The sequence below is a fragment of the Brassica napus genome, chromosome C8 (assembly GCF_020379485.1).
Source record: "Brassica napus cultivar Da-Ae chromosome C8, Da-Ae, whole genome shotgun sequence".
Taxonomy (NCBI): Eukaryota; Viridiplantae; Streptophyta; class Magnoliopsida; order Brassicales; family Brassicaceae; genus Brassica; species Brassica napus.
The window spans coordinates 47,965,773-47,990,619 of NC_063451.1; the positions used below are offsets into that span (position 1 = coordinate 47,965,773).

Sequence of the window (24,847 nt, forward strand, 5' to 3'; positions counted from 1 at the left end):
GGGGTAAGAAGTTAATGAGTTTTTTATTGCTTAGTGTAATATGCTATGGAGTAGTATGAATAATTAATAAAGCTTTAGAGTTAATATCAGTGGCATTACATTGTAATTATTTAGGAAAACTAAGGGTCAAATAAACTTATTTGTACTCTTGTTTTAATAGTTTAGATAATTGTAGAGCGTACAAGTCATGGACTATTCACTCTTCATTGGAGTTGATCAGTTAAACCATGAGTTGATCTGTGGTATAATTGATTACCTAGGACCCTACGACTGGAAGAAAGCACTGGAGTCTGCTGTGAAAACTACAATAGGATGTTGTATAGAACCAACAGTGATTGATCCAGAGGGCTATAAGACAAGGTTTCTGGAATTCATTCAAAAGGAGTTTCATTTGGATGGCAAGTGAAGGGCAGAAACTTAGATCAAAAGAACGTGAGAAAAGGGCATCGACATGCGAATCTCTATTTGTATGTTTGAGGATCTACTAAATACATTATTATTATTAGTCTATAAATAAGAGGTCCGTTCTTTAAACATTCACTTACATGTCCGTTGACTATAAGAGTCACAAAGGGGCAAACACAATTTTACATGAGTCTACTATATATATATATATATATATGCTCATGCCCACAGCCACTGCTTTTCAAGCTAAGCGATCAAGTTTATAGTGAGAACATAAACATTAAAACATGTTTGTTTTCCTCATTCCCGTTACCTTGGGTAATAACATCCTATCATTAAAATTTCTTCTGTGTTTTCATCCTCATTCTTGTTATCTCTCTCATAACTTTTGCTTTGCGTTGATGCTCCTTCCTGTTTCAATCTTGCAGAAATCTGCCAACTGAAGTCATTGTCGGAGAAATAGAGCTTCTTAATGTCTTGGGTAAGTGATGGAAAAGGAACCTTAAGCTCAGAACGTAAATCATAGCAACACACAACACGTTACTCACCCATATGACCTTGTGTCTCCTCTGTCCAAACTCAAGAAAAAACATGCTCTTCTTCCAACACCACGTAATGAACACAAAGATGATCCATTGCGTCACTGTCTTCCCAATCCAAAGAACATGACTAGCGAATAAGATAGCAGTTGCCTTTCTAAACCAAGATAATTGGGCCATGACGTGTGAATTTGATAATCAAGTTTTTAGACTTTGTTCTAACCAATCAAGTTCTCTAGATATTTTATTCCTTGCTAACACTCATACTACATTGCCGTTGCACTAAGCTCATCAATCTACAGTATTCGTAACTTTCCACAAACTTTTTCCACTTATCATGTTCAGTCACTACTCCAAGACAGAATAAATTTTGTTATACCTCTTTTTGCTCATTTTCTTCCTCTTGTTTCTACCGAGGCTTCCACAGCCAGAACATTTCTCCATAGACATAGTGACAGAATCCATTTTCATCAGAATCTGTCCTCGTCAACGCCAGTTCCTCCTGAAAGTCAGAAGGATGTTTCGTTCTAAAGTCTGAACCTGATTGTAGTTGCTTAGACTTCCACTTGTGCTTCATGTAATATTTCATATTAAGGTTTCTTCACAGCCTTGTCCTGTAGCTGACGACTCTCGAGCACGGTGTTTCACAATCCAAGTAACGTGTGTTGCGACAAAATGGTTAAGATGATGTGTAGGTGAAGCTTGAACACAATGGTTTCCCATCTACCATTGATATTCTTTCATGTCTGATTTATCCATTGCGTGAAGGTGGAGTTGTTTTCTCACTCCTTAAGCTATCATACTGAACCAAAGCGCTATATATATTCTCCAGGAACTGAATCAAAGCCATTTCATGAACTCCACTCTTTCTAGTTATTCTTCATCTCTATACGGTTCATGCTTCAAGAACTTAATTGTCCATTTCCACTATCCAGAAATCCAGCAAGACACAAAAGCATATGTCATTTCGAGATATATGAGAACAAAAAGGTTCAAATATAGTGTGACACATTCCTTGAGTTCTTGGGATATGAAAACGCTTCAGTCTGGTTTTGATTTCTACTCAGAGTTTGGTTCTTCTTCATGTCTTTTGTTATCGTATCTTTCTCACCACTCCACTCTATCTCCATAATATATATATGAATCTGTCTCCCTAGTTATAGGAATCAAGTCTGGAGGCAAAGTTGCTTGCTCTACCACAGTGGTTACCAACATTTATCACCACTGTACCTAGCTGTGATGATAGGAGAAAGTGTAATGGATTTCTGAGTTTGTCTGATTGTAACAACTCTGGATCTGCGATGCGCAGAAGAGAGACAAGGATACCAATCCGAAGAAGATCCATGAATCAAAAAAAGTCTACAAGGATAACTGAGGAATAAGAATCATCCCGAAAACATGGATTTGATGGTGGAAAGTGACAGGTGATGAACAGAGACAAGAACTAAAAAGGTTGAAGATTCTACACTCTAACCCCTAATTTTTTTTTAGCAACATCACTCTAACCCCCTACAAATGCAAAATTTTGCCATTCAAAAATATTTAGAAAAATTTATGACAGTGAATAAAGAACAAAACATAAAAGAGGCTTTTTTATATAACCTTATACATATAATTCTTAACTTGGGTTTATTTACATTAAAAATTAATTTTTTTATATTTATATTATTGAATATTGTTATTTCAATTTGTGACTGAAAAAATTTATGAATTTACTGTGTTGATTAATTTATTTATGTTTATTTTATATGCATCAAAATTATACTTAAAAACAGAAGAAAAAAAAAAGCAGCAGCCTTCTTGCCTTAAAAAAATAGTTTTAAAAAGCCCTTTCGAATTAAAAAAAAAACGTTTCAAATATAATAATTCAAATTTTCTTAGCAAAAATTCAAATTTAAAACATATATTTCGAAATTATATATAAAAATATTTTTTATTTTTTATTATTTATATATCTATAAAGTACGAAGTAGAAATTAAATTTTTTGGTCATTTCATTTCTTGAGATTTTTTTTGTGACAAAATTTTTTTTAAATTTGTTTAAAAATTGCCTTAATTGAAATAATTTTTTTTCGTTTTTTTTTTCTACCACCATTAATTTTTTACTTTAAAAGTTAATAATAATCAATAGAATTCTATAAACAAGTAATGAAAATCTATGTAAAAGTATTTGATAAAATTTGTTAAATTTAGTTAACTTGTAAAATCTTCTCAACTATTAAAATCATCAAATTCCATAGAAATTCATGTTCCAATAACTCTCCCTTGGTGTAGCTTTGTCAACAGATGTCGCTCTTAATTTGCGATGAACTCTAACTTGAGCGACGAAGCCAAATGAAGATATAAATGTTGGGAGTATCTGTAATTTTTTAATAACTAAGGTGGGTTAAACACTTAAACCTGAGAGGTGGCTGTAATAGAAAGTCATTTTTCATTGATAGCAGTGTGATCGTGCACGGCTATCAATGGAATTGGTTGAGTATATTATAATGTAATTGGTTGAGTATATTATAATGTAAATAGATACAAATCCAAATGGTTTATGTCGGTACAACTTTGGACAAAGGATAAGCTTGGAGTTCTCAAGGCAAAGAGCATTATAAGAGGTTGCAAGGTCCGTCGCAAAAGAAGGATTTCACGGTGGAGACTTGATCGGAGAGGACAAAGACAATGGCGGTGGAGACTTCTATATTTTTTCAGGCTGGCCACATCTTTGCTAACACATGGCTTCCATTACCTTTTCTAATCTTTATTTTCATGTGTAATATTCGGTTTGCTAAACTAAAAGTTTGTACCAATTTTAAGTCCTTTGGGAACTTTTCAATAAAAAGTATGTTAACACAAAAAGATGTTTGACAAATGATAAATCCAATAACTAAAATAAAATTTATAAAATTTATTTTCATAATAAACTGATAAACTAAAGTCAAACAAACTTTTTCCTTATTAATTACCTTTAATTAGTTTTGCAGGGCCACCAAACATTATAGTATGCCCCCAATATTTTTCAATGTGTGCCTTTCTTCTCCCATACCACCCATCAAAATCAGTTACTTCCTCACTATTCACTTCTGCCACACCAATGGCTTTCTGTGTTTTAGCATCTACTACCGAGCAATCACGAGCATATGCATAAAGTCGCGGATCATCTACGTGCTTAATTAGTAGTCCATTTCCCATCGGACTAGTCTTTGAGTTTGGAATTGTGAACAATTCGCCACCCCAATAAACTTCGTCTGCATTGTATGCTAAATCAGTAAATAGTTTAGCCGGCCAAAAACCAAGAGCCTTTTGCTTCTTTCCTTTTCCAGTGACTAACCACCAGTTTCCATTTTGTGGATCCTTAAAAAAAACACAAGTTTAAAGATAAGTTTTATTATATTATAAGGTTCATGACATAGTTTAAACATGAAAACACAAAGTAATTTTTTTTTTGGATAAATTACAAACTTTTATAAATTAACTTACTCGGTAAATGTAAAATCTACATTCCATTATTCGCACAGCGATCTCTGAGACTTTGGGAAATGCATAATCAAGAGGACTATTGTTGTTCACTATCACAAAACCGGGGCAGTTCGTATTGAAACAGTGTTGGTCACGTGTCTATACATGAAGAAAATATTTATCTGATATTAATAAAATAAAGAAGAAAATCCTTATAACGCTTGATTTATTTGGAAGTATAACCATTTTTTTTTGGAAAGTATAACCATTTTACTTGATGTATGTAGAGCTTACATGGAAATATGCAAATTTTCGGCAACGATTGTCTCCATAAAGCGTCGGGTTAACCTGTAAAAAGGCAATTTAATCAAAATAATAACTATTATATATTTACTTATATTTATTTTTGTTTGATAAGTTACGTGAAAGCTATGAATGTTATGTTATACCGTCCAACCAGCCTTGATGAAATCTGTACCGTTGGAAACTTTTATTAAACCAGAGGAGAATTGAAGCTGATGAACATTTGGAGTTTGGTATAAACTGAAATGAGCAAATCCTCCTCCAAAATCCATATCTACGTACTTACTTATGACTCTGTTTCCTGCATACTATTAAATTTCACTATTTTTAATGTAACTTATCAAAGAGAATACTAATACATTTGTTTATATATAAAAATAAATTGAGAAAGAGAGAGGAGAATTTATGCACATGTAAACCCGGTTCGGAATCGGTTAGAGGATGAATATTTGAGTCAAACATTTGGTTGAATGTCTTTTGTCTGATAAGGTCTTCTTTGGTAGTTCTTCTTATTGGGACTGTGCCATGTGGGCATTCAACTTCTATTTCATTGTCACCTTCTTCTTTCTCTTCTTCTTTTCCAACTTCCTCTAGTCCATTCATGTTGCTTGGTCTCATCTAATGGGGGAAAATATACAATTTTTTTTTTTTGACAAAGGGCTTGAAAATATACAATTTTAAAATAATGATATAATTTAAAATTATTCCTGACATAATATTTATTCATAAGTATAAAAGATTATTACTTCAGGATGAAACTCATGGCTCTTCAAGAGGGCATGATCAAACGCAGGTTGTTTGTAAAAATCTATACAATCATAGATATCACCATATTCAGTCTGAAAAACATAAATACAATGGTCTATCAAAACAAAACAGTGAGGTTTTATAGAAGAAAAATAATAACTGAAAAGTTATATATGTACAAAAATATATGAATAAAAATAAAGTAAAGCACGAACCTTGACTGTATTAACAGATGGTTTATTTATAAGCTTAAGTTGTCTCTCTAATTTCAAATCTTCTTCATATAATTCTCTAGTTGTAGGCTTTGCAACACAACTTGTCAACGCAAAAACGGCTAAAATGAAAAACTTCATCCCAAACATACTAAGACAATTATTATTTCTTTTTGGATGGTTGTTTTCTCCTAACCCCATACACACATACTTATATGATTTATTATGAGCGCTTATACATTATTTGAGTTCACAAAGAATTTCAAACTTTAGTAATTTGAGAATAATAGGAAGTTTGCGATTTCGTTAATTATGACGAAATCAACCATTGATAACTAGAAAAGAATATGATATGGATTGCACCAAATCTGGAGTTGGAAAATACAGAGGAATATGCAGTGGCATATTCTATTTTTCTTCTATTATCTAGGAAGAATTTGGATTTTGGGCTCTAATATATCTCCTACCCTCCAATCAATCTTACTAATACAATTTGTGACATAAAACATTTTTTTCACAATGTTCCAAACTAGGAACATAACAAAAGCAAAACATGTGATTAGACCACATGTGCTCAGACCAACTGACAGTGGAAGAACTAGATTTAAATTGTATATCAGATTTAGATTCTACCATGGTCGTACTGGTCGCGTCTGGAACGTTACCAAACGTGCCGTTGGTGTCGAAGTCAACAAACATGTCTTGAAGAACTCACTATCTCTCGTGTCTTATTATAATCTAGCGTTTCTTCAACGCGTCACTCTTACTGTTCGATTAAGATTGGAACTTAGTCAGTGTAGTTTGGCTCAATGCAATGTTCTAGCTTGGTCTTATGTTGTGCATATCTTGGTGGGTGGCATGATTGATTGACATAGATGCTTGTTGGTGGTGTGTGTTTTCAGATTGGAAACAGGATCATAAAGAAGAGGATTCATGTGCGTGTGGAGCATGTGCAGCAGTCTAGATGTGCGGAGGAATTCAAATTGAGGAAGAAGAAGAACGATGAGCTCAAGGCTGCAGCTAAAGCTAGAGGCGAGACGATAAGCACCAAAAGGCAGGCTAAAGGACCCAAACCAGGATTCATAATTGAAGGTATGACCTTGGAGACCGTCACTCTTATCCCCTACGACGTCGTCAACGACCTCAAGGGTGGCTATTAGTTCTACTTATCAGTGTTTGTTTTCTTTTGCCAGTTTCTTGAGTATTTGATTATTCTGCATGTGCAATCTTACAATACAGACTCAAATTTAAGAAAGGTTTTTCTCGTCTATAACTATTAAGTTTACTGTTTTAAATTTTTAACATTTTAACTTACTAAAGTCATATACGACGACAAAATCAGATATCTACTAAAACCATGATTAACCCCAATCTCTTAACTAGAGTTCTTAACTTCGACTAATAGACAGTTCTTAGCTTTTATTAGATTTTAACTAAGAAAAGCTAAGAACCGTCTCTTAAATAAGAGATATAAGAGCATGATTATTGGGAGGTTCTTAGAGTGGAGTTCTTAGCGGAATATAAGAACCCGTCTCTTAACTTTTAACTAAAAAAGTTAAGAGCCGGCTCTTAAAACTTTTATTTAAGAACCGGTTCTTAGCTTTTTTAGTTAAAAGTTAAGAGACGGATTCTTATATTCTGCTAAGAATCCCACCTTAAGAACCCCCAATAATCATGCTCTAAGAACCATCTCTTAGCCGAAAAGTGTACAAAAAGTGTCAAATCATGAGTTGAGAACCCTGGCTAAGAAACGGGGTTAATCATGCTCTAAGGAAACAAGAATCAGATAAATTAAGAGCCCAACAACATGAATTTGTTGTTTAGAGCTCAAATATAAATGCAACAAACTTATCTCAATTCTCAAGGCCATGGATTAATGTCATGAAAGCCCAATTGATATTTTTATATAAAAAAAAATTAATGAGCAAGCAAAAAAGTCACTATTGGCATATGCTCTCTTCTCAGCAATACTTGTGTCTAGAAAACTAGAACTGTAAAACCCGTGTTCTAAAACGTGGCCGCCGGCGGCGGCTTTCCAGCGATTAAACGGTCGGCGGTTTATGAACGTAGCGATTTGGTGGTAGGCGGAAGATTAGGCGGAGTGGTACAAATTTTTAGTTTTTTTTTGTTAATCTGAACTCAAAAATCGGTTTCTATGTGATAGATTCACAAGTTTAAAGTGAAAACTACATTTAAAACCCAAAGAATTGAAAGATTATGCAAAAAAGAAACGATGGCGGCCGCAAAAATCTGTTTCAGAAACCGTGAAACCCTAAAAGAAGGTTGAAGAAGACGATGAGTTAATTACATAAATGCCACTCATTTAAAATAAATCGAAAAATAAGCAAAATTGAATCCAATGGAAGTCGAAACCGGAGGGGGAAAGCTCTCGAACTTAACATAACCACCAGACCACACATACTTTTTGTATTTTACATACATGATATAAAAGATAAGGTAAAAACAAATCGGCGATTAATCCCCGCTTACTCTCCGATTTTTCTTTTAGGCGTTAGGCCATGTCCGAGCGCCCGACTAACGCCTAGCGTAGTTTTGAACACAGTGTAAAACTGTGCCAATCATTTTTCAAGTCCACAATACTTTTTTGTTTTTTTTATAAATAGTAAATATTGTAAAGAGATAAATATCTACCGACCAGTTTGGAGGCATAATTAAAATTTTCTTATTTAAAGTTTACTTAAAATAAAGTAATAAAACCCTAATTCAAAAATTATATATGATAAGTGGCACTTGAAGCAAACTGAAACCCTAGGAAAAAAAAGAAATTTGGGAAGAAAAGCAAAAGGTAACAGACTCAAGTCTCATGCATATTTTCATTTCTCTTCTATATTCATCCGTTTTATTTTTGGTTTGTATGCAGCGAAAGTTTGAAAGACGAAGATGGCTGCTAAGATGAGGAGTGGACTCCTGACGGGACTTCTTCTCTTCTTTCTGGTTCCGGTGATGATTCAGGTCGGTGAGGCTATATTGCAAGACATGCGTCCCACTGATACAAGATGCGTGTGTCAAGAAATCAATAGTAATGTCGACATAATCTCCGAGGATCATTCCGCTATCTCAGTTAAGGTGATTGTTGGGTTTCTGTTCCGATCCACCATGTTATTTGGATCAACATTTTATTATTTGATCTGTTAATTCCAACTGATCCATAAAGTTTGCTCAAAATAATTGATAGTAATCACAGGTTTTTGAATCTTAAATATTGACCAAGTACCATTTGGTATTTGTGATCATGGGTTTTTGCTAGTTACTCATAGCTAATTTGATAGTTTTTTTAGAAAGTCCTGATTAAGGTCAAATTTTGGACAGATATGGAATAATGTAAAATGCGGAAATAAAGTGGTCATGGATGGTGTTTCTGTTCATTGTTATACTTGCCTCTGAGTTCTTTATGTGGCAGATGACCTCCCCATACAACAAAAATATTAGCATCAACGTTGACCGCAGTAAAACTACTCAGAAAGAAAAGATCGAGGTGAGCTTTCAAATAGGTATTTACAAAAAATGTCTCCTTTGGTTTACTTCAATTTTTTTTTGAAGATTTGTTTCTTTGAGACATTTAGTTGAAGATTCTTTTACCCGTTTATTAGTTTGAGTAGATTTTCATGGATGGCTTTGACTTGTCTTGTCTTCTTTGCTTAGTCTAATTAATATTAAAGTTTTCTCGAACAAAATGACACTTTGCATACAGAGGCGCCGATGTGATGACAGTGAGTGCGAACACGAACACGCTATTAGCTTCGTACAGTGTAATGGCGGTGATTATTTGCATTATGGTCTCTGTTTATCAAGTAGTCTGCTTGAAGGCATACATAGAGGCGAAGAAACTTACATAAAGATTTGTGATTCATCGAGGATCCTTTTCCATAATTTTTATGTTGAATTATATTCAGGTTCCTCCTTTCTATCTTCTTGTTCACATTCTGTGAAATCATATTATCGCATAAAGGTATTCTAGCTTCCATCACAAATAGTCGTTGTGGAAAAAAAGGGAAAAAAATGGTAACTACATCCTGATGTAATGAAGTCCATGTACCACGTATTTATTCATATAGTATACAACTTATGTTAGTGTAAAATAGTATGAAACTTATGTTAGTGTTGATAAACATATAGTATATAAAATTAATAAATTAGAACATTGTATACAAAAGAAAATAAAAATGAATTAAAATATAATATATTATATAATGCAAGTTAATGAAATTATTAAACAATTATGTAAAGTAATTAATTTACCTTATATCATAAACCTAACCCCCCAACCTCACTTCCGCCTTCAACTACTAAATCCTAGATCTTACTCCCAAAATATAAATTATAAATCCAAATATCAAAATCTTAAAATAATACATAATATTTGTAAGATTCAACTATACTATATAAATATGAATTATAGAATAGATTTCGGAATTAAAAAAATTGATAATAATGATTTTTTCAAATAATCAAAGCTACGGAGGAAAAAAAAAGTGGCAATGATAAAACAACCGGTGATTGTGATGGTGTTGTTATTAAAGATGGAATAACAATAAACATAATAAATGTTGTCTTACCTTCCTATTATATATTTTCTTGAACATTATAATTTGAGAATTTGTTTACAAATGAAACTATAAGTACATTGAACATGATAATGAATTGACAAACAAATATTATATAAATTAATAATTAGAAACATTGTATATGAATGAAAATATGTATACAATGAGACATGTAAAATATTATAATCCAAATTACTGAAATTATAAAATGATGTAGAAATACTATACTACAAACGTCTCAAATTAGCAAATAATATTTTGACGAAAATTTACAATTAGGCAGAATGTAATGAACAAATATTATAACATATGTATGGCACCCATCTGCAATACTTTTCCGAATTGTGATGCATTCAACATCTTCAAATAGCCGTCTTCTAAGGCAGTCATGATCAGCTGAATCCAATCGAGGTTAAACTATATTTACCTGTTTTCGGCCAACTGGTTCAAATCTAATTTTGAACAATCGATTTGATAGCCTTAAATCTTCAATTACAAACCTGAGACACCGGAGGGAAAATAAATATACATGGAAAATATTAAATAGAATAGAACAGCAATGTAAAACGGAAATCATGTAAAACGTAATGATATGCATAGGAACATATTAATCCAATGCATAAAATTAACCACTGGAAGCACAATAAGGCAATCAGAAAATGTCAAATAAAAACTATCTAATTACAAGCTCGGGAAAGTCTATAATGGTTACACAAATACGTCAGTATGTTCTGTTTAAAGCAGATATAACAAGATACATACAAGGAATGGCACACCAAGGGAAGAGAGTCAGAGTCCGAGCTTGAGCCCTTGTCTGAGTCCAAGCATGTCCCCTTTCAACAGCAAGCGTGCTAAGACTGCTCCCTCTTGCTTGGACTCAGACAAGGGCTCAAGCGTGATAATGTTCTAACTTTGGAGACGCTTCAATTAATTTATTTTGTCAATAAGTTTATTCTTTATCATCATCTCAGAGCTACATCGTTTAACAAACAGTGTATATACATTAAGATCTCTGGGAAATTAAAAGCTTCAACCACATACATGCTCTGATTCTTCTATATATCTTACATAACAAAAAAACAAAGGCAACACAAAATAAACATGGCTCAGGCAATTTGAGTGACAAATTTCTAAATTTGTTTTTTTTTTAATCTCGAAGGCCTAATTCAACCTCGAGTTCATCATCTTCCTCAAAGAGCTTCAACAGCCGGGCATACTGCTCGTCTCTTTTCTTCTTCTGCCATAGCTTGTATAGGAAGAAGGAGAACATGGCTACAGCCACAAATCCGACTAGTATGAGGCTTACTTTCGCGCCTCTTCTGCTGGAAGAAGTGTGAGACTCTGTCTTAACTCCTGTATTTGTATTCTTGGAATCACCTGATAGACCTGGAAAATTTCACATCAAAAGACTCAATAGATGCCATCTTAGCATGTTATGCCTTCAAGAGGTCTTGTTATCCTCAAACAGCTTCTCCGGGTAACATGCTGTCTTCACTAAGATGTAAAAAACAAATGTACTACTATATGTGTGAATGAGTTATTCAAGATCTACTAACAGAGGAATACTAAAGTCTCCTTGTCTTAAATGTTTCAATCCTGATAGAGAAAGACCAAGACGTAACCACATGAATACAGATTAAAACATACGGAATCTAGAAAGAGCCGAGTTCAGCTAATATCTAGAAAGAGCCAAATTCGAAACCCAAACATTAAATCCGATGGATTCTACAAAGTTGACATAGAGAATTGGCAATCAAGGCCTTCGAAAATGAAATCAGACAAGAGTTGGAGAAGACGGACCTAGGACGAAGTGCAGAACAAACGAAGCCAAGAGTACCAGACGCTGCCATGAAAGACCACTCGCCGAGGTCTCTCTCATTCCTCTCTATACAAGGAGGGATGGATCTATTTGAGAAAATAGAAACAAATTAGACATATATTTCATGTCTTGTAGTAAAGAACATTTTATTCGGTTTCTGACCAAACAAATTAAATTATATAATTGATACATTACATTTTTTTGTTTTACTTTTTGTTAAACTAGTTATTAATTGATTGTATAATTTAGATTTTTTACTAACAACTATATATTCAGCTATTCATATTTTAAACATCATGAAATAAAAATAATGAAAACTTACCAAGTGGAGACAGACTTGTTCTCAATCTTACCAAATGTCATGAAAAAAAGGCTAAGACCCATTGCCTACAGACGCCGACGAAGACTCATTCTCCGACATATTCCTTTTTAGGATCATCTTTATACATCGATAAACATAAAATAAGCATAACAATAAAATAGAAGACATATATCTGAAAGTTTTAAAGTTTGCACAATATGAAAAGTCTCAACGCAATTCCAGAACTAGCAAGTATTACTTAGACCACAAACTCTTGTCTTTAACACTGTATCAGACCAGACATACAGTCTAACCGACTCATAACATATCATAACAAAACTAATTGTCAAACCAAACCAATTCACTTTTCACTTGAAGCACTTGGCGTCCAAGAGAGCTTCACCTTCAAATGGCTCTGCGTCTTCGATCATCTGGCTAACACGCTCCTTCTGTGCTTCGTCAGAGATGTCAACCTTGGTCCACTCGTACAGCTCCATGTCGTACACCTCGTCCATTATGAACTTTGGGATCTCTGGTCCTCTGAACAACCACAGACCCTTCACCTTAAACGGAGCTTCTGACCCGCAAATCAGCATCTTTCCAAAGGCGTACTTACGAGCCAAGTCCATTCTCTGAAGGAACCCGCCAACCTTGTTGAGCGTGACAAACGACACCATGTTCTCGTCGTTGTACTTGTAGTCACAGAACCATAGCGAGTATCCCTCGGGGTCATACATATCCCAGAATCCTGCATTGAACAACGATATTAAACATGGTGATGAGCTTAATCATGATAATTGACTCCATAAACTAAACAATTCATGCCTCTCCATAAGAGAAACTGTAAAACTAGGTAAAGAGAAGATATCATCACATACCTTTAATTGCAACCTCACGGAAGTTAGATTTGGTGTTGGAGTAAAGCCTCTTCCACTCATCGAGAACCATTGGGCTTGGTGGCAGCAAGTCAAGAGGGTTCTTTGCTTTGGGCTTTGGTGCCTCTTCCGCCTCTTCAACAGGCTTAGGTGCCTCTGCTGCAGGGGCAGCCTTTTTCTTTGGCTCCTCCTTGGGCTTTGCAGGCTGGGCAGCTTTCTTGGAGGCAATAGGAGGGACAGCTTCGGTCTGTTTGACATCACCCACCACCTTCTTGAAGTTGGGTTGGTTGATCACGGTCCAGAAGTATCTCTCGACATGAGGGAATGCAGAGGTAAAGCTCTTGGTCATGACAGTAGCGAAGCCCAGGTTCAAGTTGCAGACAGTGATGATATCAGCAAGGGTGATAGAGTGTCCAACAAGGTAAGTGTTGGAAGTCAGATGAGTGTTCAGTGCATCGAGTCCTCTTTTCAACGCAGATATGGCAGCTTCCTCACCCTTCACACAAAAAACAATCAAGGGTAAGAACGGAAACAGGTGTCCTAATTGATATAGTGAATGAAAGAGCGTAGATGAATCAACCAATGGAAGTTAGTAAGCTTACAGGTGCACTGTATGGCATAAAGCCCATCCTTGGGCCGAACCACTTCAAGATGTTTCCATAAATCTCCAATGTGGAGAAGTCGCTCCATTGCTCAACATGTGCCTGCAAAGTAAAAACATGCAGATAAACATCGAGAACACGAACCAATAGATTAACAAACAGACAGTGCAAACAGATTAAATAACAGTAGCACCGGTGAAACAGAAACTTACATATTCGATCAGAGAGGAACCGTTCAAGGAGTTCTCACCGTTCAACCGGCTTACTGCAATGAGATATTAAGACATCCATTATACCCAAATGGCAACGAGCAATTAAACCAGACATGTTGAGACACATGAGCAGAAATAAAGGATTTTTTTATTACCATAACGGGCGATGGCGTTGCTCTCAAATACAGGACCCTCAGGAGTCTCAAGCACCGGAACCTAGCAAAACCAATAGCTTTTGCTTAGCTAAACAAGACTCAAGTTTAGAACGAATCACATTGAGGTATCAGCAGAGTTCTCATACCTTTCCCATAGGGTTCATCTTGAGGAACTCGGGGGTCTTGTTGGTGACACCCATCGCAAAGTCAGAAGGCACATCGATCTTCACACCAACGTACTCGGCGGCGATGAGTGCCTTGTCAGCATTTTTGTTTCCCTTGTATGTGTGCAACACCTGCAATCACATAGGATTCCAAGTTAAGAGAAACTGATCAGCGGTACTCATCCCAAAATTTCTCACCCAAATACAATCTCGGACTTGATATGTAATCCCAACATCAAAACTTAACACTCGTAAATAGCAGCCAGATCTCGAAACTAACATAATTTCAAATCAATTTGGAGTATAAACAACCATTCAAGATCATAGATTCTTCAATAATATGATTACTAAACGTGATTCCATTCAAATTGGTGTATACAATAACATGCAAGAACCTAGATCCTTCAACAAAGATAATCTGAACCAGAGAACTACTAAAATCGAACAATCACTACAGTTTACACTTGCTTCTTCACGATCATATATCAAATACAGGACGCGATCGTAGAAAATCGAAAAGAAAACTCATGGAGAACTCACCAAAGCCATTGCTCAGGCGGTTACGAGCTTCGGCTTCTGATACTGGATCTGGTTTCAAGGGAAAACATCAATCAGTGAGCTCTCGATTGACACGATCATAACGTCGAATATAGCAAGCTAATATGATAGTTCGATCAATGGATCGATGGATCTTACCTGAGAGGTTTAGGCGAGCAAATCGAGAGAGAAGTCTAGTGAGGCGGAGAGAAAGCTATCAAGGTAATGTAGAGGATCTAGGGTTTTTATATTCGTAGTATATTCCCCTCTCCTGGTTTAGTTTGGTTTGGTTTGGACTGGTTCTATTTGGCGGCAAATGATTGGGCCGTCTGTTATCTTGGGCCCAAAGGAAGCTAATTGGGTTTGGCTCGGAACCGGTTATCTTCCACTGGTTCAGTAGAATCAGATTCCATTAACCGGCCGTTAAATCCAGGGGTTGAGAGTTGGGTTTGCTTAAAAACCCTAGACGCCACCATCTTCTTCATTATCTTCTCACATTGTGGCTCCGTCTCTACCAAATCTCGGATTGCTTTCGCGGTGGACTCGATTCACTACTGCTCGAAGCTCATCCCTTAGGTCATTCTCTCATCTGTATTGCGTTCGAAATGTCTCCTTTGTTACTCCTTAAGCAGCTCTCACTAGTTCTTTTACAATCAGCTTACCGTTGTTTCGATCGTCTTTTGATTCGATTTCGATCGTTTGATTTCGAATGATTCTGTTTGAGCAGGCACTGTCACGAAATGGCATCTGAGAAGAAAAGCTCCGTGAGGAGAGACCGTCTGCTCGAGATCGAGGTCGCCGTACGCAAGTGGTGGGAAGACGAGGAAGTGTACAAATCCGAATCTCGTAAGGATCTTCCGAAACACGGAGAGAAGTTCTTCGCGACGTTCCCTTTCCCGTATATGAACGGTTACCTCCACATCGGGCACGCCTTTTCGCTCTCCAAGGTTGATTTCGCCTCTGCTTATCACAGACTGAGAGGAGCTAACGTGCTGCTTCCGTTTGGGTTTCATTGTACCGGTATGCCGATTAAGGCTTCTGCTGATAAGCTCTCTCGGGAGATTCAGCAGTTTGGGAACCCTCCTGTGTTTACTGCAGAGGAAAGTAACAAAGAGGTTGTTAAAGAAGTTGAGGAGGAGAGTGATAATCCGGCTTTACCGGGACAGTTCAAGGGGAAGAAGTCAAAGGTTGCTGCGAAAGCTGGTGGACAGGTTTACCAGTGGGAGATTATGCGTAGCTTTGGTTTAACTGACAGTGAGATAGCGAGGTTTCAAGATCCGTATGAGTGGCTGTACTACTTTCCCCCGTTGGCTGTTGAAGATCTCAGAGCGTATGGATTGGGTTGTGACTGGAGGAGGTCGTTCGTGACGACTGATGTGAATCCGTTTTTCGATGCGTTTGTGAGGTGGCAGATGAGGAAGCTGAAAGCTATGGGGAAGATTGTGAAAGACAATAGGTACACGGTATACTCACCTTTTGATGGCCAGCCTTGTGCTGATCACGACCGTGCGTCTGGTGAAGGTGTTCAGCCTCAGGAGTATACGCTTGTTAAGATGGAGGTAGTGAAGCCGTTTCCTGTGAAGCTGGGTCCTTTGGAAGGAAAGAACGTGTTTTTGGCTGCAGCTACTTTGAGGCCTGAGACTTTGTACGGACAAACAAACGCATGGGTGTTGCCTGATGGGAAGTATGGAGCTTATGAAATCAATGAAACTGATGTCTTCGTCCTTACTGAGAGAGCTGCACGCAACCTTGCCTACCAGAACTTCTCGAAGATCCCTCAGAAGCCTTCCTGCTTGCTTGAGTTGACCGGGCATGATCTAATTGGACTCCCTTTGAGGTCTCCTCTTGGGGTGATCGAGATCATCTATACTCTGCCCATGTTGACCATTCTGACCAACAAAGGTACTGGCATTGTCACCTGCGTCCCTAGTGATTCCCCGGATGATTACATGGCTTTACATGATTTGAAAGCAAAGCCTGCTCTTCGAGCAAAATATGGTGTGCAAGATGAGTGGATGCCCACTGATATTATACCGATTATCAACATTCCGGAGTTTGGGGATAGGACTGCCGAAAAGGTCTGCTTCGATCTGAAAATTAAAAGTCAAAATGATAAGGAGAAGCTTGCAGAGGGTAAAAAGTTGGTGTACCTGAAAGGGTTCACCGAAGGAACCATGATTATTGGAGAGTTCGCTGGTAGAAAAGTTCAAGAAGTGAAGCCCATTATCAAGACACAGCTCATAGAGTCTGGCGAGGCAATTCTATACAGTGAACCCGAGAAGCCGGTGATGTCAAGATCTGGTGATGAATGTGTTGTGGCTCTTACCGATCAGTGGTACTTAACCTACGGAGAATCAGAATGGCGTAGCATGGCTGAGGAGTGCTTGTCAAAGATGAATCTTTACTCTGAAGAAACAAGACATGGCTTTGAGCACACTTTGAGCTGGCTCAATCAGTGGGCTTGCTCACGGTCTTTTGGTCTTGGAACTCGCATTCCATGGGATGAACAGTTTCTTGTCGAATCTTTATCTGATTCCACTCTCTACATGGCCTATTATACTGTTGCCCATATCTTTCACGAGGGAGACATGTATAAAGGCAGCAAGTCATTGGTTAGCCCTCAGCAGATGAATGATGAAGTTTGGGAGTATCTCTTCTGCGATGGCCAGTACCCAAAATCATCTGACATTCCATCAGATCTTTTGAGCAAGATGAAGCAGGAGTTTGACTACTGGTATCCGCTGGATCTTCGAGTTTCAGGAAAGGATCTAATCCAGAATCATCTGACGTTTTTCATCTACAACCACACTGCACTGATGGCGTCTCGTAACTGGCCTCGTGGTATCAGATGCAATGGTCACATCATGCTGAACTCTGAGAAAATGTCGAAGTCAACTGGCAATTTCAGAACGCTGAAACAGGCTATTGAAGAGTTCTCCGCTACTGCTACAAGGTTCTCTTTGGCTGATGCTGGTGATGGCGTTGACGATGCAAACTTTGTATTTGAAACTGCAAATGCTGCGATTTTACGCCTGACAAAAGAGCTAACATGGATGGAAGAGATTCTGGCTGAAGAATCCTCCTTGAGAACGGGCCCTCCATCTACATATGCTGATAAAGTGTTTGAGAATGACATGAACATTGCTATCAGGTTGACTGAAAAAGCCTACAAAGATTGTTTGTTTAGGGAGGCACTTAAGAACGGGTTTTACGACTTGCAAGCTGCTCGAGATGAGTACAGGCTCTCTTGCGGCATTGGCGGCATGAACCATGACTTGGTACTGACCTTTATGAATGTGCAAACACGCCTCATTGAGCCAATCTGTCCTCATTATGCAGAATATGTTTGGAGGAAGCTTCTGAAGAAGGAAGGCTGTGTGGTAACAGCAGGCTGGCCAGCATCAAACGAGCCAGATTTGGTTCTCAAGGGTGCTAACAAATATTTGCAGGATTCTATCGTCTTGATGAGAAAGCTTCTGCAAAAACAGCTCTTAGGATCCAAGAAGGCTGCGAAGAAAGCTCAAGTGACAGCAGTGGCAGAGGAGAAGCTGAAGGGACTTGTATATGTGAATGAGCAGTTCGATGGGTGGAGAGCTCACTGCCTCAACATTCTGCAAAGCAAATTTGACCAACAAACCCGTAGTTTCGCCCCTGATGCAGAGATACTTGCAGAGCTGAGGGAGGTATTGCAGAAGGAGGGACAAGCTGAAAACTTCAAACAGATTCAAAAGCTTTGCATGCCTTTCCTTAAATTCAAGAAGGACGAGGCAATAGCTATTGGCGGTCAGGCTCTGAATTTGAAGCTGCCTTTTGGAGAGATGGAAGTTCTTCAGAGTAACATGGACTTGATCAAGCGGCAGCTTGGTCTTGAAGAGGTTGAGATCTATTCTGCAAGTGACCCTAATGATGTTGCTAAAGCTGGTCCACATGCTTCGCTCCTGAAGCAGAATCCTCCATCTCCTGGCAGTCCAACCGCTATCTTTTTGAACAGGTAAAACCTAGTTATATATGACAAATCTCCATTATATCTCTATCCTAATAGAACTAGCGTGGATACTCGTTTTACTTCTCGTTAATTAAACTGAACTTCTTACTGTCCTAACACGATTTCTACCTTCCTGTCTAAAATTTTCTTCCTGCATTACAGGTAGTTCAAAAGAAAAGCGTGGGGTTATGTTTGAGCTACAAGTGAAGAGGTTGGAAGACTTGGCGTTTGCAGGTGTTTTGGTATTTTTTACGAGTCAGATTTTATATGCAACTGTGTTGACTTCTTTACTGTGTGTTTGGACCTTTTTGGTATTGTGCAAGACTTTTTGTTATTTCTTATCAATGACACTTGTTTCATTTTGCGTATTCATCCTGCTGGTTTCCTGATATGGTCAGCTTCCTAAAGTTCTTATACCGCTCGAGCTTTGCAGAGCCGAGACAAATGTATGTTCTTGCTATAGCTTTATTGTTTAGGCGCTTTAAGTACTGGCTTTGAACAAACAAAGTAGGAAGATAGAGTTCAGATTCGAAGAGGCAGAGTAGAATAAGAGTTAGGTACCACTTGTCAACTATCGATAAAAGGGTCTATATGATTCTGATTATGGTCTATATGATTCTGATTATGATCCATCTCTATAGCTAAGGATAAACAAAATGCTTTAGTTTCCCTTCTTTGAGAACTTGTCTTCTACTTCCCTATTCACATCAGACATGGGTTTCTCCTTGAGCGTTTGTTGTGATAACTGAAGTAGAGTAATGAATCAGGGCTTGAGCGAAGGAGCGTGGTAGCTTATTAAAGGCACCAGCGCAACCCCCTGATCTTGTCTCTTCTGGAGTCTGGTGTTCCTGTGAAGATGTAAGCGTTTCGTGATGGAGAGAATGAAAGCCGCAAGAAAATAAATTAGGAGAATCTTGAGCTGATCTACTCATTATCTGATTCGAATTCAAGAACTTGGGTTCTTTAAAAGTTTCGACCTTTTTCTATATTGTTGTAGAAGTATGCTACTGAAATAAATGGTCAAGTTGGGTTTATGCTTAGACATGAAGGGAAGGATAGATACTACTTGGCAAATGATGGGTTTGAGTACAAGTCGGTAGTACCGTTAGAATAGGTTAAAAAAATAAATAAATTACAGGATTTAATCTTTCGACTTTACACAAGACCTCACCGAAGATCGACCGTCTTTTCTATACTGCAAGACATGCTTGAGTCAGTCCGTTATCGTCCCTGTTCGTCTTCTTATCCCGAGCTTTTCGAACAGCTAACTGAATCAGTCTTTCATGCTCTTTCAACATATCATCCAAGTTTCCTCCATTAGAAACCAATGGCCCTGAGTAGTTCATTCTCTCAATCTTCTCACCGTGACCCTAAAGATAACAAATACTATGATTAGCCCACAGAGTTTCTTTCTTCCCAAGCAAAGCAAAACACACAATAATGGTCAAGAATCAAGATGTTCTGCTTACTCGTATGGATTCTTTGTCTTTTGTAGAATATTTTGGTTTAACCAGCAGACGTTGAGACCAGTCACCATCCCCTTTGTTATTATTATAACTATCTTCAAGCCACCGTGGATTTGCTACAGAGAAATGTGATGCATCTCTAGCAGCTACTGAGTTTGAGAACTTTGATAATTGTGGTGCTCCACGTTGAACAAAAGAACGTTGTGTCCTCAGTTCTTTTCTTGGTGACCGACTCGAACCCATCATGACATTCTCTCCACTTCTATTAACAGAGGACAGACCATACCTCGTGTATCCGTTTTCTGTGGTTCCACTCTTCAGTGCTGCATCTTCATTAGTATTGAGCTTTTCACTCAATCCTGTCTGGCTACTCTGCCCTTGAGGTTTCTTTTTAAACAAGAAAATAAACCAAAAGATAAGATTACATGACTATAAACTATATTGTAAAAATTCGCTAGGCGGCCTTATAGACGATTATTGTTTAGACGAGTTTAAACCGATTTTTGAACGCCTACAACCAATTTTTTTTTATTTCAAAACCGGTCTAAAAATTGTTTCATTTAGATCCGAGGAGTGCCTAGGCAACGCCTAGAGCGATTTTAGAACACTGACAATAAACAACAGTATGTCTATTATGAGAGAACCATACATACTTGTATTGATGGTAGTAACTCGCCATTGGCTTTAGATTCTCTTGATACTTGTTTTGACTCATTCTGTTTACTGCTTGTGCCTTTCTTTCTGATTAATAAGAGAAAATTGAGGTGTGTCAGTGTTGGTTATAGAAGAACCTTTTTATGTTAACACTATGATACTAGTAGAATCTGAATCTTACCGTCTTGCTTCCTCCTCTCGAAGCTTCACATCACTTTCCTTTCTCGGTTGGTACTTTGGTAAACTTGATGGCTCGCTTGCAAAAGGCTCTGTGGTAAAGAACTGATAAAAGAACGAAACAAGAACATAGTGTGAGACAAGAAGGAAAAAGACTTGCAATAATATAATCCTAATCATAGCTTGTACCTCGCTTTGAAGGGCAATAGCCGTGGTTCCACGGACATCTGGCTCAACAGCTAGAAGAACCTCAACTAGTGCCAAAGCTGAAGAAGGAAGACTCTTAAACGTCTCGGCTACACACCTCTTGTAAGGATGCTGAGGTTTAAAAATGGTCGCATCTGGAAGTTTAGATCTTTTCCAATAGTCTTCAGAAGGTGAGCCACAGAGTTTGAAGATCTTGTGTAGTTGTTCTACCTCAGTTCTTCCAGGCATGATAGGCTTCCCATTAAATAGTTCTGCTAGAATGCATCCTGTGCTCCACATGTCCACAGTAATGCCGTAGTCTGTTGACCCTAGCAAGAGTTCAGGTGGACGGTACCACAAAGTTACAACACGGCTAGTGAGAGGCTGCTTCTGATGGGGGCCGTAAAAGTTGGCAAGACCGAAATCTCCAATTTTGAGATTGTTGTTTTGGTCGAGGAGAAGATTCGAGCCTTTGATGTCACGGTGCAATACACTTCGGCTGTGACAGTGTTCAAGACCATGTAGCAACTGTTTCATATAGCATTTAATCTGCCAAACACACAATGTTTTAGATAAAAACCCACCACGTTAGTCTTGGGCATATTATCTGTAACCCAAAAACAGAAACTGGACCGAAATTTACAAAAATCCGACAGTTCCTATTCTTCTAAACACGAGAAACCAAAAAACTGAACCGAAAACCGAACAAATAACCGAATATTCAAAATATAAAAAATATTTTTTTTTTAATTTTTTTTGTATATACATAATTTATAAATAAAAATATTCAAAAATCCAAATTGCCCGAATATTTTTTATTTTTTATTTTTTGGATTTAACTCGAGTTTTTGGGGTTTTTTCGTTTTTGGCTTTAAACCAAATCTGAGCTATTTCTAATTTGATTCCCTTCGGATTTTACTAAAAGAAATAGAAACCGACCCGAATCCTAAAATGTCAGATTCCTAAACACCTCAACTCGAATAACCCGAACCGACCTGCACTAAACCACATATAATAGAACAATACCTGTGGCTCAGAGAACTTAACACCAGGTGTTGAAGCAAGGCCTGAGAGATCATGTTCCATATATTCAAATATAAGATACATACTCCCTGATACCCTGGAAGTGATCAAACCCTCAAGCTTCATAACGTTGGGATGGTCAAGCCTTCTAAGGATGATGATTTCTCTTGCCATGAACCGAACACTGTCAGGATCCATATTAGCAAACCGCACTTTCTTCAGTGCAACTATTTGGTTTGTCTCTAGGTCCCTGGCTTTGTACACACTGCTATATGTCCCTTGTCCAATCTACCAGTAAACCAACAATGTCAATCAAGGTTCAAAAAATGGGCTAGGCAACAGCATAAACAATAATTCTCTATAGGGCGCCTAAACCTAGCGACTTCTTGAACATTGATCTCAAATATATAAATAAACAAAATAACTAACCTTCTCCAACTTTTCGAAAGAATCTGGCTTGCGTGGAATCCATCCATTGATAGCTTCTCCAGCAACAGATGCTAACCAAGAAGGCCAACCAGCCATAACCTGAGCACCTCTTTCTCCATTACTAACACTGCTTATTCTAGTCATCCTAGGTTGTTGCAATGCCTCACGTCTCTGGAAGACAGACCTGGAAGATTTTCTTTCAATATTCACCATCTTATTCTCACCCTCTTCATTAGATGATATGGGGGTTGGATTCTTGGCATCAATGGGTATTAGGAGCTTCAAGGTGGCTTCTTCCTTGCTGTTGCTGGCATTGATAAAGCCTTGAGTTTCCTCGGATCCTACATTGACTATGCTGGATGAAGCAGGCTTTTTCTTCTTCTTTGAGGTTTTTTTAGGCTTGCTTCTTCTCTCCTTCACAATGTTGTTGTTGTCAATGTTCTGGTTGCTGATGCTATCATTTGCTCGTATTCCCTTGGAGAATTTGCAGCCCATAATTCTCCACAGTTTCCTGATCGGAACCAGGAAACTGTATGGTTTGATTAGCCTCCCTATGCTTCTTTTTTTTCTATTATTGAATATCAATTTCTTCCATAACCAAGGGAGCAAGGCTTGAAGCTTTATGGATCAGATGTGCCTTTGGAATTGCTACCAAGTGCGTAAATCCTAAGAACAAATGTAAGGAAAACCCTAGAAGAATGAGGAAGAGAAGGTTTTGAAGATCTAACAGAACTGCAAAAACGTAGAAACAATAATGTGGAGAGAGAGAGGTTGGAATATGAGTGGTTCCAGAAATAGCCTATAAGAGGATTTAGGTAAAGAGGTTTCTTTCTCTGTATCTATTTTAGGAAACTCATTGAGCAAACAGAATAACCAAAAGCTACAATACAAACAAGCAGCCGGTCTACAACTGTATCTCTCCTCAGATGATATTCATACTGGTCAACTATTATTCTCATAAACACAAGTTTAGGCTACTTGGTTGGATAAACAAAATTGAATTATAATTAAAACAATTCCACACAAAATGAAAATCTGGACTCCAAAATTCTCATATAAATCATATTCTTGGTTCAAGTGGCTACAAATGCAGAGTTCCAAACACACACAGCAAGAACAGGAAAGAAAGTAGAAAAGAACTAATAGCCTCCCTTGAGGTCGTTGACGACGTCGTAGGGGATAGGAGTGACAGTCTCCAAGGTCATACCTTCGACCATGAATCCTGGTTTGGGTCCTTTAGGCTGCCTCTTGGTGCTTATTGTCTCGCCTCTAGCTTTGGCTGCAGCTTTGAGCTCATCGTTCTTCTTTATCCTCAGTTTGAACTCTTCCGCACATCTAGACTGCTGCACATGCTCCACACGCACATGAAGCCTCTTCTTTATGATCCTGTTTCCAATCTAAAACACACACAACCACCAAACATTTAATTTAGTCATCCACGTTATCCACCAAGAGATTCACTACTACATAAGACCAAACATAGACCAATAGAAAAACAAAGACGAGTTTTATGGTTAACTGTCACTAATCTAATTAAGCTCAAATCTTAATCTAACAATAAGATTGACGCAGCGTAGTAACATTTACATATAATAATGTAAACATAAGAGACGAGACATCATCCATCAGACCTGTTTGTTGACTTCGACACCAACAGCACGTTTGGTAACGTTCCAGACACGACCAGTACGACCGTGGTAGAACTTGTGAGGCATACCCTTGTGGATGGCGCCATTCACTTTAACATCGACGTATTCGCCGACCTTGAAGGTCCTGAGGTACGTGGACAATGGAATTGTACCCTTCTTCCTGAACCCCCTCGCGAACAGATCCCTCGTTCGAGCACGAACTCCATGTCCCGCCGGCATTTTTTCCCGAGCGAACAAATGAAGAAAAGCTAGAAGCCGCCGAACTTACGAAATGAGAAAGACAGCTTATTTATATGTCTTTTTGTCTTTAGGGTTTCTTTAACGGGCCTTGTCTGAAGACTTGGGCCTATTTGTTTGTTCTCCTAGTCATAGATTTGGGCTTAACTGTTTAAACC

General features: G+C 37.8%; 6 protein-coding genes across 7 annotated transcripts; 2 read left to right on the top strand and 4 right to left on the bottom strand.

Moving 5' to 3' along the window:
* Positions 1-3,501: 3,501 nt before the first annotated feature.
* On the top strand, positions 3,502-7,029 carry LOC125591341 (60S ribosomal protein L21-1-like). Its single transcript, XM_048765407.1, has 2 exons — positions 3,502-6,352; positions 6,556-7,029. The coding sequence occupies exons 1-2, from the start codon at positions 6,173-6,175 to the stop codon at positions 6,811-6,813; spliced, it is 438 nt and encodes a 145-aa protein (XP_048621364.1). The 5' UTR covers positions 3,502-6,172; the 3' UTR covers positions 6,814-7,029.
* A 4,170-nt stretch (positions 7,030-11,199) lies between these two features.
* On the bottom strand, positions 11,200-12,481 carry BNAC08G42620D. 2 transcript variants are annotated; one of them, XM_013858430.3, is made up of 3 exons: positions 12,360-12,481; positions 12,019-12,123; positions 11,200-11,604 (listed from the first exon to the last, which is right to left on the bottom strand). In XM_013858430.3, the coding sequence occupies exons 2-3, from the start codon at positions 12,095-12,097 to the stop codon at positions 11,366-11,368; spliced, it is 318 nt and encodes a 105-aa protein (XP_013713884.1). In that variant the 5' UTR covers positions 12,098-12,123; positions 12,360-12,481; the 3' UTR covers positions 11,200-11,365. The 2 variants fall into 2 exon arrangements, with proteins under 2 accessions (XP_013713884.1, XP_048621369.1); XM_048765412.1 differs by lacking the exon at positions 12,360-12,481 and having other exon boundaries at positions 12,019-12,167.
* A 25-nt stretch (positions 12,482-12,506) lies between these two features.
* On the bottom strand, positions 12,507-15,158 carry LOC106418372 (probable elongation factor 1-gamma 1). Its single transcript, XM_013859063.3, has 8 exons — positions 15,043-15,158; positions 14,887-14,934; positions 14,329-14,478; positions 14,183-14,243; positions 14,028-14,080; positions 13,816-13,917; positions 13,217-13,709; positions 12,507-13,086 (listed from the first exon to the last, which is right to left on the bottom strand). The coding sequence occupies exons 2-8, from the start codon at positions 14,893-14,895 to the stop codon at positions 12,707-12,709; spliced, it is 1,248 nt and encodes a 415-aa protein (XP_013714517.1). The 5' UTR covers positions 14,896-14,934; positions 15,043-15,158; the 3' UTR covers positions 12,507-12,706.
* Positions 15,159-15,299: 141 nt separating this feature from the next.
* LOC106417702 (leucine--tRNA ligase, cytoplasmic) lies at positions 15,300-19,238 on the top strand. Its single transcript, XM_013858474.3, has 3 exons — positions 15,300-15,459; positions 15,611-18,874; positions 19,031-19,238. The coding sequence occupies exons 2-3, from the start codon at positions 15,624-15,626 to the stop codon at positions 19,032-19,034; spliced, it is 3,255 nt and encodes a 1,084-aa protein (XP_013713928.1). The 5' UTR covers positions 15,300-15,459; positions 15,611-15,623; the 3' UTR covers positions 19,035-19,238.
* Positions 19,239-19,912: 674 nt separating this feature from the next.
* Positions 19,913-23,598, bottom strand: LOC106417703 (probable serine/threonine-protein kinase At1g09600). The gene is made up of 7 exons (XM_013858475.3): positions 22,804-23,598; positions 22,378-22,662; positions 21,355-21,900; positions 21,170-21,270; positions 20,988-21,075; positions 20,338-20,721; positions 19,913-20,238 (listed from the first exon to the last, which is right to left on the bottom strand). The coding sequence occupies exons 1-7, from the start codon at positions 23,296-23,298 to the stop codon at positions 20,059-20,061; spliced, it is 2,079 nt and encodes a 692-aa protein (XP_013713929.1). The 5' UTR covers positions 23,299-23,598; the 3' UTR covers positions 19,913-20,058.
* Positions 23,599-23,831: 233 nt separating this feature from the next.
* On the bottom strand, positions 23,832-24,722 carry LOC106417705 (60S ribosomal protein L21-1-like). Its single transcript, XM_013858478.2, has 2 exons — positions 24,435-24,722; positions 23,832-24,200 (listed from the first exon to the last, which is right to left on the bottom strand). The coding sequence occupies exons 1-2, from the start codon at positions 24,669-24,671 to the stop codon at positions 23,943-23,945; spliced, it is 495 nt and encodes a 164-aa protein (XP_013713932.1). The 5' UTR covers positions 24,672-24,722; the 3' UTR covers positions 23,832-23,942.
* Positions 24,723-24,847: the final 125 nt, after the last annotated feature.